The 17427-nt window shown below is 62.2% G+C and overlaps 2 protein-coding genes across 3 annotated transcripts; one reads left to right on the top strand and one right to left on the bottom strand.

Annotated features, from left to right (window-relative positions):
• The first annotated feature begins 2950 nt into the window (after nucleotides 1–2950).
• Nucleotides 2951–6242, top strand: RASL10A (RAS like family 10 member A). Its single transcript, XM_045791275.2, has 3 exons — nucleotides 2951–4191; nucleotides 5221–5345; nucleotides 5596–6242. The coding sequence occupies exons 1-3, from the start codon at nucleotides 3973–3975 to the stop codon at nucleotides 5861–5863; spliced, it is 612 nt and encodes a 203-aa protein (XP_045647231.1). The 5' UTR covers nucleotides 2951–3972; the 3' UTR covers nucleotides 5864–6242.
• A 167-nt stretch (nucleotides 6243–6409) lies between these two features.
• Nucleotides 6410–11912, bottom strand: GAS2L1 (growth arrest specific 2 like 1). Of its 2 annotated transcripts, none has more exons than XM_045791272.2 (6): nucleotides 11778–11912; nucleotides 10185–11034; nucleotides 8729–8836; nucleotides 8533–8629; nucleotides 8261–8432; nucleotides 6410–7740 (listed from the first exon to the last, which is right to left on the bottom strand). In XM_045791272.2, the coding sequence occupies exons 2-6, from the start codon at nucleotides 10926–10928 to the stop codon at nucleotides 6702–6704; spliced, it is 2160 nt and encodes a 719-aa protein (XP_045647228.1). In that variant the 5' UTR covers nucleotides 10929–11034; nucleotides 11778–11912; the 3' UTR covers nucleotides 6410–6701. The 2 variants fall into 2 exon arrangements, with proteins under 2 accessions (XP_045647228.1, XP_045647230.1); XM_045791274.2 differs by having other exon boundaries at nucleotides 10185–10836.
• Nucleotides 11913–17427: the final 5515 nt, after the last annotated feature.

The raw sequence follows: 17427 nt of genomic DNA, 5'->3' as shown, positions 1-17427 counted from the left end.
CGAGTGGCCTTAGAAACCAAGATCTAAGTGCTGGGTGTGTTTGTTGCTCCTGGGTAGCACTTCTAGGCCCTCTCGGCAGACAGAGCTAGGAAATACCTGTGTGCACACTGACCCGTGTAGACACACATGTCCCTCCGTTGTTTTGTAACTAGTAGCTATTTGCATATAAAAATGAAATTGCTTTATAGGTACAAATCTTGTACCCCCCTTTATAGGTACAAATCTTGTACCCCCCCCACCTTACAAAATTGTCTTGTTTTTCTCCCTGTTTTATCCTCCCACAACAACTGTGTGAAGTCAAGACTATTGTTATCCCATTACAGTCTAACTGTAAGGCTTAGAGAGTTGGAGTAATTTGCGCAGATTACACACTCTTGCGAGGAGACCTCAAACTCAGCCCCACTCCGTGCTGCCTCCTCGGGTCCTGAGGGCTTTCGAGAGGCTGACCACTACGCTTGGTGGGTGGCACTATAAGGATGACCAAGGACCCACTCTATGCCAAGCATCTGAGAGAGGGGTGCCCCCCCATTCCAGGGCTCGGGGGCTGAGTCACTGCTGGGACAAGTGGTATTGTGCTGTGATTAACGGTCAGGACAGACCATGATGCAAGGGCTGGGCGGGGCCAGAGCAAATGGCCCTGGCAGCTGGATGCAGTCCAGGATGCTCGACCCCAGGGAAGGGCTGGACTCAGGCCAGCCAGGGAGAAGCTGTTTAGGCACTGGGGGGAGGGAAGGGCGGTGCTCGCAGGCTGGCATCAGGCGGCTGTGGGCTCAGGTTCTCCCCCCCCACCCCCCCCCCCGGGTCTGCCCCTGCCTGGGGCCTCTCTACAGCCTCCCAGCCCACCCCACGTTCTGTGGCTTAACCCTTCAGGGCTCAGCTTAGGCGTGGCATCAGGCCTTTCCTGAGCCCCCAACCTCGGTAGGCGGGCAACTCCCCTGGGTCGTCTCAGCCCCCAGAGCCCCCAGGCCTTTCCATCTGTCTGTGCCTGGCTGCATGCCTGGCCCCTTCACGCGCCACAGAGGACGGGCAGGAACCAGCTTGGCCACCATGGGCCCAGCTCCGGGTCCTCTGCACCTCACGAACACATGTACGGCTGCTTGATCCGTGCTCCCGGGAGCACCGAATGGAAGCATGTGAGGAGCCTGGGAGCCACGGTGGCAGCAGACATCCCCCTGGCTGTCTCTGCTTGGGGAAGGAGTGAGGGGACCCCTGAGGGAAACGTTGAAATTCCATCCCAGCCCAAGTTCTCTGGCTTGCTAGTCTTCGGGAAGCCTGTTGCCCAGGCGGCCCACTCCTGTCATAGCTCAACTCAGTCCCCACGGATGAAAGGGGCTTCCTCAAAGTCCCTCCCCACGGGGCCACAGGCTCCCAGCTGATCTTCTCCCAAAGGCCCTCTGGTCCCTGGGCTGCTCAGAAGGTCAGAACTGATGACCCAATGTCTCGGGTTCCAGTGCCTGTGCCGCCACTTTCCTGCTGGGCAATCTCAGGCAAACCTTTGCACCCCTGGGCCTCGAGGAGCATGTGGCTATAGGTCGGGGCGTGGCACCTCACAGCCCCTTGCTAAACGGGGACTGCTGCTAGGGGTGCTGGCACAGGAGTTTCCTAGGGGATGGGTCACCCCCTTGAGGTCTGCAGGGCTTTGTAGAAGCTTTAGGACATTCCCCGTCCAGAGTGTCCTCCATCATTTCCAAACCGTGCACTAGGAAAGCACACTGGGACCAGAGATGCCCCCCACCCAGCCACACACAGCCCTGTTTGCTGGTTCTGAAGAAGCCTTGCCCGAGAAGGCGCTCTGTCAGAAAGAGAAGCAAGGAAGGTTTTCCAGAGGAAGGACTCGCAGAACGAGCTCCCAAGGGTGGTCTTGCTCCCAAGGAGCAAGAAGAGAGGGTGCTCCAGTCAGAGATGCGGGTCCCACCCAGGGCCTCAAGGAAGACCGTCCTGATGTCAGCCCTGCACCCTCCTGAATGCCAAAAGGGAAGGAGAGCTTAGTTTATGTTTGTTCCCCAAAGGAATTGAGGCAGCTCACAAAACCCCAAAGTCTGAAATGTTATGAAGTGAGTGGGGAAGGTGGGCGAAGGGAAAGAATCATGGCGGGAAAAGAAGATGAAGCCAGGAGCCCCCACTCACTGGGCTCGAAGACCTGGAACACCCGCAAGAGACAGTCACAAGTCTGGCTCTGAGCTCCCTAGTGGCTGGGGAGAAGAGTGAAAGCAGACCCAGTTCCCCAACCCAGCGTGGGAAGACGAAAACACAACCAGTACTCTGGAGAAACACCCTCTGTTGCCATCACTTGCTTCCCGGAGGAGGGACCCTCTCTTCACTTCAGAGCTAAGCTCCTCCTCTCTCCTCCACTTCCCTCAGGCTGGAGGGGGCTTGTCTATGCTCCTACAATGCCTGGATCCCATGTGTTCTAGAACCTTCTCTCCTAAGGTAGGACTTTTCCCTCTCCCTCCCCACCTCTGCAGTCCCGGTGAGCAGTAAGCCGGGGAATGCTTGTTGAAGAGACGCACAAGTAAAAACCTTGGTCAGTGCAGAAACATAGAGGTGTCTGTACATTTCTCCCAGCACTTGGGCATCTGGTCAGAGAACTGGGAGAGTCCCCCTCTGCAGGGAGGAGGCAAGCAGAAGTAGAGGATGGGGGCTGGACAAACCCAGACTTCCTGAGCTGTAATGGTGAAGGAGCTTCTCACCAGATCCAGGGAGGGGGGAGTTTGGGCTTTGAGGGAAGATACAGGTGGAGACTGAGGCAGAAAACTCGGCCTTTGCAGTGACAGAGGTGGTGCTGACCAATTTCTGGATCTTTCAGCCTTGTTGGGCGGGGATTTGGGGCTGAGCTACTGTGACCTGGTGTGTACCGGGCTCAGCACACTCTGTCCAGCCCCACCTGGATGACGGCCATCTGATATATTGTTTCATGCTGGACATTCACCTCTGTGTGCAGGACAGAAGTGGGAGGGCTCCTCCGAGGAGACCACAGGCTGTGCGTCAGGGGCCACCCACTGGCCGCCAACCTTGGAGAGTCCCCTCCCGGGCCTGTTTTCCTCTCTCAAACGGAGATAACCAGGCTAAGGCTGTGGGTTCAGTGATCGCCAGGCAACAGCTTAGTAAAGGGCCCAGCACGTAGTAGGGTCTCAAGCCAGGTGTCCGCCTTGATGGATGCGGAGCAGAGAGCCAGCGCAGTGCGGAGACTCGCCCAAGGTCACACAGCTGGGGCTGTAGAGCCCACCCGACCCCGGGCGGCCTGACTCCGGCGGGCTGGGTTTGTCTGGAGCCAGCTTGCGGGAGCGGTGTTTGGAGGAACGGACGCGGACGTGGGCGGGAAGGGACTTCTATTTTGGAGCGGGTGAGAGGAGCGCGGGACACGGAGGGGGCTGGATCCCTCCCCCAGCTCCCTGCGCCTCAGTCACCTTCCCGCCACCCTTCCCGGGAGGTGCGTCCCGGGCGGGTAGGGGGGAGGTGGGGAGGGGCGGGCCGGCGGTTACCTCATCGCCGCCTCCAGGAGGCTCCGCTCGCTCGCTCGCTCGAGCCGCTGGCTGGGGCGGCGACTCAGGGAGCCGGAGCGGCAGAAGGACGGAGGGACGGAGGCACCGCGAGGCAGCGCCGCCCCCGCGCCCCGATCGGCTGCGGGACCCTCGCGGCCAGGAGGTCGGACCTCGGTGCTCGTGCTGCCGGCGGCGCCTCCAGTCGCGCTGCGGGGCGGAGGAGGTGTCTGCACGGCGCGCGGGGTCTGCTTTCTCCCGAGCTTCGGCACCTGCCGGAGCTGCTCGTGCGTCCTCCGTCGGCCTGCTCGGCTGTCTGTCTGTCCTCCGGCCGCGCGCTCCGTCCTCTGGTCCGGCCTCTTTCGGCCGGGGCTGTTCCGGGGGAGGATGAGGGGCGCGGAGCCAGGGCGCACCGGGCAGGACACGCGGGGCGCACGGCGCTGCGCTGGCCCATGAGGCTTTCCAGCGCTGGACGCGGCAGGGCGCGCGGGCCATGGGGGGCAGCCTGCGGGTGGCCGTGCTGGGCGCCCCGGGCGTGGGCAAGACGGCCATCATCCGCCAGTTCCTGTTCGGTGACTACCCCGAACGCCACCGGCCCACTGACGGGCCACGCCTCTACCGGCCCGCGGTGCTGCTCGACGGCGCGGTCTACGACCTGAGCATCCGCGACGGCGACGGCGCTCGCCCGGGTCAGAACCCCGGAGGTCCAGAGGTAGCGGCTGGAGGGGCGGGCAGGGGCGTGTGACAGCGTGTGTGTATGTGGGGGTGGCGTGCTCGGTGCACACGTGCGTGTCTGCCTGGACAGCCCCGGGATGCCCAACTGTGTTCCTGGATTGAGGATGAATGTGTCCTGGGGGTTTGAGCGTCTCTCTCCTTCTTGACGGCCTGGAGCTGCCCAAGATCTGGTCCCAGGCCGGCGATTTTGAAAAGCGGCTTTTTCTCACTCGCCTAAACTGCCTGTATATTTGCCTGCCTCGGCTGGTGGTTCTTGATCAGTGCATGGCAGAGCACGGTTGTGCCTCCCTGAGGGTGAGCACTGTAAGTTTGGGGTCTTAAGCACAGCCTCAGTGGGGGGAGGATGGGGCCAGACACAGGAGTACTTTCTAGGGTGGTCATTCTCTGCTCCCTTATTCCTGTGACTTGGAGCAAAGACTCCTGTAGCAATTGGTGTGAAGTCCAGGACAAACTTCAAATTCTTGGAGCTGGATCCCTCGGAGAGATGAAGAGGAAAGTGCACGCAGAATTAAGCAGGGCTTCCTGGAGGGGGTGACGTTTGGGCTGACCCTGGAAGGATGAGTGAAGTTTTGATTAAAAGAAGTGGCAAAAGCCTGGCAGGTGCAAAGAACAGCCTGTGCTTAGGCAGGGAGGCCTGAATGTATACAGCTGCCCATGATCAATGGTCCTCGAAGGCCCCGTAGTAAACAGGGAGGAAGGGCCTAAGGCGCCAGCGCCCCCCCCCACCCCCGCTGAGCTTTGGAAAGGTAAGGAGGAAGCTAGGGGGTGGGCAGAAAGGAGGCCGAGAGTGAAGCACGGCTGGTAGCTGACTGGCTTCAGGCACGGGTTAGAAATTTTTACCCTGGCGAGGGCAGTAGGGCCTGGAGCTTGTGGGGAGATGGCACACAGGGGGTGGGGACGGCCGAGGCCTGAGGATGAACTGTGGGTTTAGCGTCAAGACCCTTCAGAGGGTCTGGCTGTCGGAGAGTAAGAAAGGGTCTCTGGCAAACTCCGGCCTCCCACCCAGGAGTGGCCGGACCCCAAGGACTGGAGTTTGCAGGACACGGACGCCTTCGTGCTCGTCTACGACATCTGCAGCCCGGACAGTTTCGACTACGTGAAGGCGCTACGGCAGCGCATCTCGGAGACCAGGTGGGGACGCGGCCACAGGTGTGTGTGGGCGGCAGAGGGGAGCTTTTGCCATTCTGGCTGGGCCTTTGCCCAAGGGGAGCGGGTGGGTTCTTCCCCAGTCCTGGCCGGGTCTCGGGCCTGCCGGCTATGCGGTCTTCGGGCCATTCGGGTCTGGTGTTTCCTGAGGGGGGTCTCTGGCCACTGCGGGGGAAAGGTGTCTCGGGCCGTGGGGTGTCCGGCACGGCAGCCCTCGTCCCCATCTGGCCCACAGGCCGGCGGGCGCACCCGAGGCTCCCATCCTCGTGGTAGGCAACAAGCGGGACCGGCAGCGGCTGCGCTTCGGGCCTCGGCGCGCGCTGGCCGCCCTGGTGCGCCGGGGCTGGCGCTGCGGCTACCTCGAGTGCTCAGCCAAGTACAATTGGCACGTGCTGCGTCTTTTCCGCGAGCTGCTGCGCTGCGCTTTGGTGCGCGCGCGCCCTGCGCATCCGGCCCTGCGCCTGCAGGGGGCGCTGCACCCCGCGCGCTGCAGCCTCATGTGACTGAACTGGACGACGACGCCGATGGTTGGGGGGTGGGAGGGTGGTTTGATTGGAACAACCGGGTACCTGGATTGGACGAAATTGCCCAACTTCTCTCGGATTGGACAGGACAAAGTCTCCTCCCTGATTGGATGAGGAAACCTCCCACTCAGTTTCCCGGGCGACAGGACTCTCTTTGAGCCTCATTGGACCCAGCCAGGCCCCAAGCTACATTGGCTGGAGCCGTCCTTTCTGGGACTTCATTGGGTTACAATCCCATTGGATAGAAGGGACTTGGCTATGAATCTGATTGGAAGCTCTCAGGTTGCTCCTGCAGCTTCATTGGACAAACTCTTAAGTCACACCTCTCAGGAGGTAATAAAGGGGAAAGCAATGCAAACGCACCTCGCATTTCTTGGATAGGCTGCATGGTCGTTAGGTTAGAGCTCCGAGCTGCCGGGCATTGCTCCCTGGCAGTCAATGCCAGAATCCCGACATGTAGTAAGGGTCCCCCCAAAAGGTGTGACGGCCACAAGGCTGACCCCAAGAAGCAGACACAAGTGGCTGGAACAATACTTTACTTGTCAGGCTCTGCAGGGCCACAGGACCTCAGGAGGGGTCCTCACTGGCCTCCTCTAAGGCATTCAATAATATTAGTAATTAAATAGCAACGCTCATCCCCCAACCGGAATGTACAACAGAGGTCCCATTGTGCCATGTGGTCCCAAGGGGTCTGGTCCCATGAGGTCTGGTACCCAAGAGGCAGGGGTGGGGGGGGGGGCTCCCTGATGCAGAGGGGTTAAGGCCACGAAGGAAAAGGAAGAGAAGGAATGGGGTCCTGGGGGGCAACTGGGCTGGTTCATGACATCCAGGAATCTGGCTCTGCCCTTGGGCTCACGGAGTGCAAGGCATGCCAGGACCCAGTCTCTGTGGATCCAGATGGGCGCCGAGGGCCCCGAGGCGTCGGGATGCGTGAGGGTTTTCGGTCTGGCTGTGTGTCCATCCGGCCCCGTGCCCAGGTCCTCGGGAGCTCCAGGCCAGCCAGGGGGCTCCCAGGTGCATCTGGTGGGCCCCCCACACCGGGGCAGGGGCTGCCTTCATCAGAAGAGCTGGACAGGATTGGGCCTCGGGGCCCAGGCAGCCCATTGGCCATCCGGCCAGAGTCCCCGGGTTGGCCACACTTGCCACCCAGAACACTGAGGGATGAAGAGGAAGAGCTGGAGGAACAGTAGGCTGAGTCAGGAGCTGGAGGGTCTGGGGCCCGAGCTGGGTCAGAGGCTGGTCCCGTGGGGGTCCCACCGGCAGCAGCCTCAAGGGCTCGGGCATTGGCCAGGAACTCCTCTTCCAAGCGCCGGAACAGCTGCTGCTCCTGCTTTGGGTCAAGCTGCAGGGGGGTGCGGAAGACACTGGCCGGTGTGGCGCCCAACTCTGGACCTGGGCTGGAGACCCGGAGAGGCCGGGGGGCTGCAGGGCTGCGAGCCCGGGGAGTCTGGGGGCTGCTCCTGCCTGAGCCCCCGCTGACCCTGCCCCGGGGCACCCACGAGTGCTGCCCATCTCGGTCCCTGCGCACCAGCAGCATGGTCTGCTCCTCACGGCTCTGGCTCCGGGCCCGTCGGGCAGGGCTGGGGGCCAACATCTGGGCTCCCCTGCCTCCTGGGGCCCCACGGGGCCGCCCCCGATCCAGTCGGTCTCTGGACTGGCTGCGTGGAGCAGGGGGCCGTCGCGGGGAGGCTGGGGTGCCCGTGGTCAGCCGCCGACTGGGCCGCTCCCTCCGGGGGCCAGTGCCCGAGTCTTCACTGCGGACACCAAGGGGGCCGCTCTGGGCTGAGGACGCAGAGGAGTCGCTGTCCCCGGAGTAGCGGCGGGAGCGGGGATGGGGGGGCAGCTGGTCCCGGGCCCTGGGGCAGGGGAACAAGAGAGAGATGCCGCATAGGGAGACAGGACTGGCATGCAGAAAAGGCAGGAAAGGAAGGAACAAGCAGCCAAATGGTTGGGGGCGGGGAAGACACCTGTGGTGGTGGTGGGGGCTGTCAAGGGCTTCGTTCAGTCCTGGGGACTTCCAGAGAGAAGTGAGGGACTCGACGGCAGCTTCCGGCAGCCGGGGCCACCCCCCAGCCCACGGCAGCGGAAGAAGCCAGGCTCCGAGCTCCCCCTCCCCAGGCCTCCCGCTTCCCGGGCAGGCCAGAGGGAAGCGGGTAGGACTGGCCGCCGCCCAGCCCCCAGGGCCTGCCCCAGCTGTGTTGTTCGGTTGCTTGGGTTGTCATGGAGATAGGAAGCCAGGCCTGCCCCCACCCACGGGAACTTTTCCCAGGGTGTGAGTCACTCTGGAGCACAGGCTCCTTCGTCATCCAGGCCAGGGCGGACGCCCCCCACCCCCACCGTCTGGGCCCCTCACCCCCAAGTCCTCCTGCCTCTCACCTGAGGGGGGTCTCTGTTCCCTCCTTTGAGGTGCGTAAGCTAATGGGCGTCACCTCTGGCCGGGAGCTCCGCCGCTCACCCCCAGGGGCTGGGCTGCCTGCGCGGGGGCTGGGGGTGGGCGACACCCTCTGTGGGGAGAAGGCGCGAGCCCTGGGCTGGGGCGGGCGGTGGGCTGCGGGGTGAGAGAGCAGGTGGCAGGTGAAGGGTGGTGCCACAGACCGGAGCGCTCTGCCCCTCAGCCATCCACCCACACCCCCACCACGGGCACTGACCCGACGACGAGCAGCGGCAAGGGTCGTGCTTGTCCAGATAGTGCTCCAGAGTGTCCCAGCCGCCACCCACGCGCACCATCACGTGGCTCCTCAGCACCTGTGGGAGCCCAGCGTGGGCCGGTCACGGCCTGTCCCTGTCAGTGGACCCCGCAGTCCCCCGCAGGCCGCTGCCTGCAGGGCAGCCCCGAGCTCTTACCCGCACAAAGATGAGAAGACTGGAGTCTCCCACGCGGTACTTCCCCTCTGAGACTTTGATCATGGGAAACTGGTCCGGGCAGGTGCAGCAGCCCAAGATCTCCCTCACCTGAGGCCAGAGAGCAGAGGCTGGAGGTCAGGGATCCAGTCCCTCCTCCTGGGGCCTGATGTCAGCAGCTCCAGGCTCAAGAGGAAGCAGGTCCTTCCGGGGGGAAAGGGGGCACGGACGTGTTGCCCCAGACTTGGGTGCGGGCTCTACATCTGACCTGTCACCAGCTCCCCTTCCCCTTTGGCTGTCAGAGGTCAGGGAGCTGACCCAGAAAGGCCGGTGGTGCTGTGGTCTGGCCAGGGCTTGGGACCCTAGGGAGGCGCATCCCTCCAGCCCCTGGGCCTGGGGCAGCCCTGGAAGCCGTCCTCACCCCCCCTTCACCTACTTCACAGACAGAGAGGCTGAGGCCCCACAGGGAGGCCAGGTCCTGGGAGGAGGTAGGCCAGGGACACGAGTACCACAGACAGGTAGTGACACACACACAAACCCCGACATGCGCACACAGGCCACACGCCCAGCTAGCAGACATCTGCCCACATGCCCCCCCCCCCGGACCAGGAGCTGCCAGGCTGGCTATGTGGGCAGCCCTGCCCGCCTCGCAGCCCACAGTGGAGCCAGAGGAAATGAGCAGGTGGAGCCTCGGGTAACCCTGGCCCAAGACAGGGGTGGGGTGGCAGCCTCTGCCCACGACCAGCCGGCTACCCCCCTCTGGGATAGGCACATCATAGTCCTAACCTCCTGATAAGAAGGAAACTCTTGGCCAGCCTGCGGGGGCGTCAGGGATACCTAGGTCCCCAGAAGAGGAGGAGGGAGCTGGGGCTATGGTCTGGCACCTCTTATGCTCACAGTAGAGCTAATCCCGTCCTCCAGAGAGAGGACTTCCGGCTCCTAGCAGCAGCTCTGGGCCTGGCTTCCCGGGGCAGTGATGTGTGCAGGGCCCCGGGGAGAGGGTGGGCCTGCAGAGCCCTGGGGAGCTCCGCTAGGTACTCTCTGAGAGCCTACTGTGTGCCGGGTACCTTGCTCAGAGCCCAGCGTCACACGCACCCACTCATCCTCCAGCTCTGTGATGGTGATGCGACTGTCTCGCCCTCGAGTACATACAGAAAGGGTCAAATCATTCAGCCCCCTGGATGAGGGAGCGTACGGGCACTTCTCTGATGCACAGACAGCCCTTAAAGGAAGCGGGGAGATCGTGCCCTGGAGCTCAGATTGTACCCCAGGCCCAGCAGGGCCGTGTGACCTCACCCAGCGCTTCTCCCTCTCCGGGTCTGCGCCCATGTCCTTGGGGCCAGGTATACAGTTGCTGCTCAACATACGCAGCGTTCCCTGCGGCAGGCTGTCCCGTCCCTGGCACGCGGTGGGGGCACAAGGCAGGGCCACAGGCATGCGCCCTCTTTGGCGGACTCACCAGCTCGTCGAGGTTGCGCAGGTCGTTGGGTGTCATGCGGGGCCCGCGGGCGGGAGCCCCTGCTGCTGTGGCAGTTTCGGGGGTGTCCTCCTCGGCTGCGGGGGCATGGGGGGCAGGGGGGGCAGCCCGTAGCTCCCGCTCAATCTCCTGTTCAAACTGCACGAGGCGAGGGGCGAGCAGGCCGAGGCGGGCCCCACGCCGCGCCACCTCGAGCAGGCACAGCACCACGCTCTTCTCGTTCTTCCGCAGCACCAGGTCCTCCGTCTCAAACATGAGCACTTCAGGCACACCCAGCTCTGTTCGGCACCAGCCGATGAACGTGGCCACGTTGTCGCGGGCCATGAAAGAGCCGGGCGCCACGCTGTGCGCCTGGAAGGCCACCCCGCGGGCTGGACGGGCAGCGGCCAAAGCGCGGGCGGCCTCGGTGACAGCATTGGCATGTTGGCACAGGGTGGTTCCCGTGGCCAGCCCCGTCAGGAAGCCATCACCACCGCTGGGCAGACCCAGGCCGTACAAGGCGTTGAGCCACTCGGCCAGGTCCTCTTTCATGGCCTCCACGTAGGCCTCACTCGAGCGGAACGGCCGCACGCTCTTGGCTGCCGAGCCCGCAATGCCCGCCACGGGGTCCGCCATGCCCGGGCCAGCCGAGTCACTGTGGGTGGGCAGGGACACAGGACTGCTGTGAGGACCCAGGAAGCACTCAGTACAGACTAAGCCGCTGACCACTTGCAACTCGCCTGTCATCTCAGGCCAGATCCCTGGTTTTGCGTGCTGGCTGTGAGAAACTTCACTGTACCTCAGTTTCCTCGTCTGTGAAATGGGTACAATAATAGTACCTTCCTTGCAGGACCTAATGAGATAATTTGTACGAATGACTTAGTATCTCTAAGTGGTTGTTACTTCCCTCTGGGAGGGGGGGCAATGGGAGACTTGGCTGAATCCTCCCTCCCTCGCAGGCATACACGCATCCTTATTGCCCCACAGGGTAGGTGAAAAGCAGAGCCCTAGAGATGCAGCCCACAGGCAGGACCTGTTCCAGGAATCCGGGTCCCAACCGTAGGAATGGTTAGCTCCATTGCTCAGGGCTGGTACCTGGCCCACCTGCCCTGCGAAAGTCCCGGGTCCTCCCTCAGCTCCCCTTCCCTAAGGACTGTGTCATTATAACAACGACATAACAGCAGTAACAGTAACCGCAATGCCCCTGCCCAGGGCTGAGAGTCAGTGATTTTATCTCCATTTTACAGATGAGGAAACTGAGGTGCACAGTGCGTTAAGGGCTCGCTCAAGGTCGCAGAGCAATGGGTGGCAAAGCCAGGCCGACCTGAGCCTCACTGCTGATCCCAAGCGCCTGGGCAGCCCGGGGGCTGGAGGGAGGCCCCGCCTCCTCTGAGGAGCCTCCCTAGCGCCGCAGGCCGGGTGCGCGCGGGCCGGGACTCAGCCGGGCTTCTGCCGGCCCCGGCTGGCCTCCGGGCTTTGGCCCAGAGAGGGTGCGGGGCCGCCCAAGGTCACACAGCCCCGGGGAACGGAGGCCGCAGCTGCCAGGTCCCCGTAAATGTGCGCCAGGCAGGGGGTGCTGGGGGTCCCCGCGCTCACCTGGCTCATCCTGCGGCCTCGGGGAGCATCGCCCCGGCGGGGCCGAGCGGGGCCGGGCCGCCTCAGGCAGGCGCCGCCCGAGCCACAGCGATCCGGTCCCGCGGCAGAGGCCTCCGCACCCGCCCGCCCGCCCGCCGTCTCCGCCCCGCCTCCCTGGAATTCGGATCCGGCCCGAGGGGGCGGGCGGGGCCGCGCGCTCTTAAAGGCGCAGCGCTGTTCCCGGGCCGGGAGGGCCGACGGAGGGAGGAGCTGGAGTCTCCTGACTGGGGTGGGGTGGTACCAGGGCTCCCAGGAGACCCCACCAGCCTCGACGCCCCATCCCCGCTCAGGCTGGTCCCTACGGTCCCTTCCAAACCTCCTTGGTCTCCTGGGTAGAGGTGTGGGCGCTTTTAATTGCACTCCCTCCCGGCATAGCTGCCTCCTCAGGCGAGCCGTACAGCTTGTTCCCAAGACGAACTCAGGAAGCGATAGGGACCGGGGCTGCAAAGTCACCTCCGTCTGGAGTGAACCTTCCTAGGCCAGATAAATGAGGTCAGCGTGACTGGGGTGCGAGCTTCCTACAAGCAGTGCGGGCCTCGTGGAGGGGGAGGATGACCTGTTCTGCCCACCCAGGCATGCCACTCCTCACTGAATGCTCATCTTTAACCTCGAGGTTAGGGGAACCCATTTCTCTGATGAGGACACTGAGGCTCAGAGGGGTAGGCAGGCGGCTAAGGCCTGGGGATCTGACACCTTGGCCCCTGCCCTTTGCGGGGAGGCCCATCCCCAACCACCTGTGGCTGCCCAGGTCAGACACAGAATTAAGGGGAAAGGAGGATATGAACTGGCGTGGGAGGGTTAATCGATCGCCACTGGTTTCTTTCCAAACTGCAGAGGAGGGACCTGGCTGGGACCAGCGGGAAATCCTGCCCCCTGCTGCTGGCTGGGCGGGGAGGCCAGGCCTGGCTGGGCTGCAGCCTCGCTGGCTAGGCGGGGCCAGCCTGGGGGGAAGCACCAGCACCCACAGCCAAGTCTCAGAGCTTTCATAAAGCTCCTACTGTGCACCAGGCCTGCTCTGTGCCCTGGACCTGAACTAGTCCAGTCACCTCTATGCGGGATTCTCTTTCGCCCAAACTAGGGCTCAAGAGAGCAGCTGGTGGAGTCTGGGTTTGAACATGGCCATTATGGGAATATCCTCATTCACGCACCAGGGCCATTTGTTGGGTACCTACTGTGTGCTAGACCTACTGGTGCCAGGCTGATCCCATACATCGTCTCTCCAAGTCCTCATGACTCAGCGGGCTCACAGCCCGGTGTCCTAGATACCAAAGGGGTGCAGGCTCTGATCTACCCTCTCCTTCAGCACCCCTACCCACAAAGAGTGAGGAAGGCTGGTAATTAGTAATAGTAATGGCTGACATTTATATGGCACCTACTGTGTGCTGGGTCTCTTCTGGCATTGGGAGCAAGAGAGCAAAAAGTGGGAAAGGAAACAGAGCCAGCTCTTGGGGTTCACAGTGTGGTAGGAAGGCAGCCCCTGGGCTGAAAGAGGGATGAGGCACCAGGGAAGAGAGAGTGGTGGAGCCGGGTGAGGGCCTGGGAGTGTGGGGTGGGATGAGGCTACAGTTTTAAATCAGTAGTCAGGAAAGGAGCTAAGGGAAAGAACGGTGTGGATGGGTAGAAGGAGAGTATTTCATGTAGAGGGAACAGCCAGTGCAAAGGCCCTGAGGTGGATATGTGGTTGGTATGTTCAAGAAAGAGTAAGGAGGCCTGTGAGGCTGGGGTGGAGGGAGGGATGAGGATTGAGAGACTGAGGGCAGAGCAAGTGCGGCTTTGTGGGCCACGCCTCTTTGGAGGGACATGGGAGCCATGGAGCATTTATTGCAGGGGAGGGGTGTGACCTGACTTAGGTCTTAACAGGTTCCCTGTGGTTGCTGTGATGGGCAGGGCAGGAACCCCAGAGGAGACTAGGTGGTACCAGTGGGGATGGTGGAAAATGGTGGATTCTGGCTGTATTTGAGGGGAGAGCTGATGGGATGTGCTGGTAGATTGGATGTGACTGTGAGGACAGAGTCAAGAATGACTCCCAGATCTGGGACTGCTGATACCTGGGGAGAGAGGGCTGCTGGAGATGGGGCAAGAGAACTCGGGTTTCAGGGGGAAGAACAAGGTGTGGAAGCAAAGTAGTTTTGTCCTCAAAATAGTCCTTGAGGTATGATGATTTTACGCGTTCTCATTTTACCACGTGGGGGCACTGAGGCCCAGAGAGGGCAAGGGCTGTGTGCGGTCAGCTGCTGTGCGGGAATTTGATTCCTGCTTCTATCTACCTTGCTGAACGACGGGGCTCTAGACAGAAGAGAGGTCAGATTGAACCCAGGCCCTGCTCTTGGTCATTGGGCGAGATGGTTAAGCTCTCTGAGCCTCCGTTGTACTATGTGTACAATGGGACAACAGTACTAGTCGCATCATAGAGCCGTGAAAATGGTATCATTAGTTAGCAGTCGGGATGGATGTCTATTCCTCTGAAGAAGAGGGGACACGGGGGTGGGGGCTCCCTCCTCCCTATCTCCCATCCCCTGGGCTGTGGCCTGCCATCACAGAGGCCCACTCCAGAGCACAGACTCCAACATTGGGAGCAATTATAGGACAAGTGGCAGGTGTAGGGGTGACAGGCATGGCCAGACTCCTGGCCCAGGCCATGGAGGGCCTCAGCTCTGACCCCCTCTGTTGGGTGGGGACCTTTCCTGTTCCTTGCAGGACCAAGGGAAGTCACAGAAACTGCGGGAGGGGCAGCAGGTGTGGGCTATGGTTGTCCTGAACCCATTCCCACACACCCCAGGGGCCACAGAAGGCTGTGCTGTGCCTCCCGTGCACGCGTGGTCTGGCACGTGGCCGGATTTCTTGCCTCCACTGCTGGGTGCCAGGGAACTGCGTGCTTGGCCTTGGTTGCAGGTGGGCGTCAGAGGATGGCCACGGAGTCTTCAAGTAGAGCGAGACTCAGCGCTGGTGCCGGGCAGCTCAGCGACTGGATGGGTCCACTCCCAGCTCGGCGGGTTAGACTGCGCCTGTGAGCACCACCCTGGTTGAGTGAGTGACCCACAGGGGTCTTTAGGCTCCTCTGTTCCAGTGCGGGTCCAACTATGACAGCTGCTTGCTCCTGCTCCGGCTGTGGGACAAGTGACCCTAAGCTTCCCTGCGCTGCCTCCTGGGCCCTCCAGGAGAGAAATCAAAGCCGGAAAGCCCAAGAGGGCCCGCTTTCCAGCCCGCCTCCGTTACACTGCTCCTCGCTTGCCCTGTGCCCGGCAGCTCTGTCTGCGTGGGACGGGAGGGGGCCGCTCAAGGGCCAGCCGTTGGCCCTGGGGTCTTGGTGAGTGGGAGCTTGGCCCCCAGTTGCATCGGCCACTGGCCCGGCTCCCCGCACTGTCCTTGGCCCCACAGCTGCTGCAGTCCTGGAACTCCACGTCCCTTCCCACGGAGCAGGTGAGCCACTCACTACTGTCCGTGCGTGTGCGGGGCATAGATGAGTCTCCCCACTGACCCCTCAGCCTTTGTCCGGGACTGTGGAGTGTGGCCGCGCGGACCCGTGAGGCTGTGATGGAAATGTTTATTCTAAGCCTGCCCGACCAAGTGCTCTTGGAGAGTTCGGAGCAGGGTGTGGAACGTAAGCAGGACTTCTCCGACTTCTCCTCCTCCCTCTCCTGCTTCTGGCGGCTTCCTCCTCCTCCACCTCCAGGAGCATTGACCAGCCTGGCGCAGCCCTTTGAGACGGGGCTTGGAACTCAGGCTGCCTGAGGTCCTCTGAGGCCAGTGCGGCCCAGATGTTTCTTTTGGCTAAGAGAAGTCAGCCCTTTTGACATAAACACTCCCAAACCCCAGGCCTAGGCACCTAGGACAGAGACACCTCTTGCAGGACTATGTAGTGCTGGCGACAAGCCCCTCTCCCGGCAGGGACACCAGCCACTCCCGGGGCAGCCTCAAGCTCCAGGCAGGAGCCAGGCGATGGCGGTCACATGTGATGGTTGTGCCGCGGCTCCCACGGAGGGCTGCCTGTCATCCCTTAGCCCGGGCTGTAGGCCGGGTGTGGCTGACCCCCGCCCACTGCTGCCAGAGCAGCTGGTCCCTGACACAGGACCCCTGCTTGTGCGGAGCGCAGGCTCTGCAGGGAGGCTGCCCTCAACTCCGGCCTCGCCCGCCGCTGGCAAGTTCCGCCGCCTCTTCCAGATGGGGGCAGACTCCTACCTCCCAGACTTCTCGGGAAGTAATGTGGTGAGACGGTGCTTGGCACCACGCACAAGCCTGGGGACGTCGTGGTTAAGTTTGGGCCTCAGGGTGTGCATCCAGGCTCTGATGCTTCCGACACCCGCCAAGGCTGAGGCAGGAGCCTTCTGGGCCCCTTGGAGGAGCAGCACTGGCCTGTGTGGCCAGACTCGAGCTGGCCAGGCCAAGCGGGGCAGCTGAGGTCACAGGGGCCCACGGGGGCCAGATCGAGTAGGGCCTTGTGGGTCATGGCAAGTGTGGTGGAAGGTCTTGTCGAGTTGTAAGAAGTGCAGTGACTTAAGGTGTCAAGAAGTCACTCTGGCCTCTGTGGGGCAAGGGCTGGAGGGGCCGAGGGAAGCGGGGAGCCCGGCGAGGGGTGGCAGAGGTGGGAGGCGCTGGTGACTTATACCGCATACTGGACTTCGAAGAGAGCCTGCTGGGCTGGGTCAGGGGCTGGGGCGACACTAGAGAACAAGGCGGCCAGGAGGACGGTGAGGTTCCGGGACCGGTGGCGAGCAGCGTTTGCGGAGCTGGGCTGGAGGAAGGGGCCGGCTCCAGCCCTTCTGCAAGCCCATCCGACACTCAGAGGAGCAGGTGCCTGGGAGGAGGTCAGCCAGGCACGGAGGGTCAGAGGAGGCCGCCCTACCTTTCGAGGTCGGGTTGTGGGGGTAGCAGCCACCAGAGGGCCAAGGAGGGGCCACTGATTTGGCAAAGCGGTCACCGGGAACTTTGAGAACTACCCTATCAGTAGAAGCAAAAGACTGAAGTGGGTTCTGGAAAGGGAGAGGAGGTGGCCACTAGGGGAACAGAAAAATGGCTTGGTATCTAGAGGGGCTGATGAGGGATTTCCTAAAGGTGGGAGAGCAATGCCTCTTCTTGAGAAATGACTTGTCACGTAAAAGACGAAGCCACAGAGAGGTCGCATGTATGTCCAAGGAGGGCCGGGAGTGCCCAGGACCTGTCCCGTCTGCCTCAGGAGCACAGCCGAGGAGCGCAAACCCTCCCATAAGCAGGGAGCGGCGCACGGGCTCCTCAGAGGTTTCCCAAGGCCTTGCTCTCGTGGGCCGGGGGACGGTGAGGAAGTAACTTATTCCAAATCCTTCTTGTGCCTTCTCCTGGCAAAGGTGACAGTCTCTCCTTGAAGCTTCGGACACTGGCTGGTTTCACTGTTTATCCTTCTTTAAGCTCTGAGAGCTACAATTTCATACACGTGGACTTTGGAAATACGGATTAATATGAAGTAACGCCAGGAGAAAAGCTGCGGCCGCGACTCTAGGAGGCAGCAGTCACGCAGGACTCGCTCCACTGCTTCACGTCAGCACCACCCAGCATCTCCGCTTCCGAGCCAGAGTCCTGGCCGCCAACGTCGGATTTCCAGAATCCCCTGGCCACCGTTCAGGACTTCGCGTGCAGC

This window comes from Ursus americanus, chromosome 30 (assembly GCF_024610735.1).
Source record: "Ursus americanus isolate L20-20 chromosome 30, mUrsAme1.1.p, whole genome shotgun sequence".
Classification (NCBI taxonomy): domain Eukaryota; kingdom Metazoa; phylum Chordata; class Mammalia; order Carnivora; family Ursidae; genus Ursus; species Ursus americanus.
Note: the sequence above shows the minus strand (reverse complement) of the source record. Positions and strands in the feature narration are given on the sequence as shown.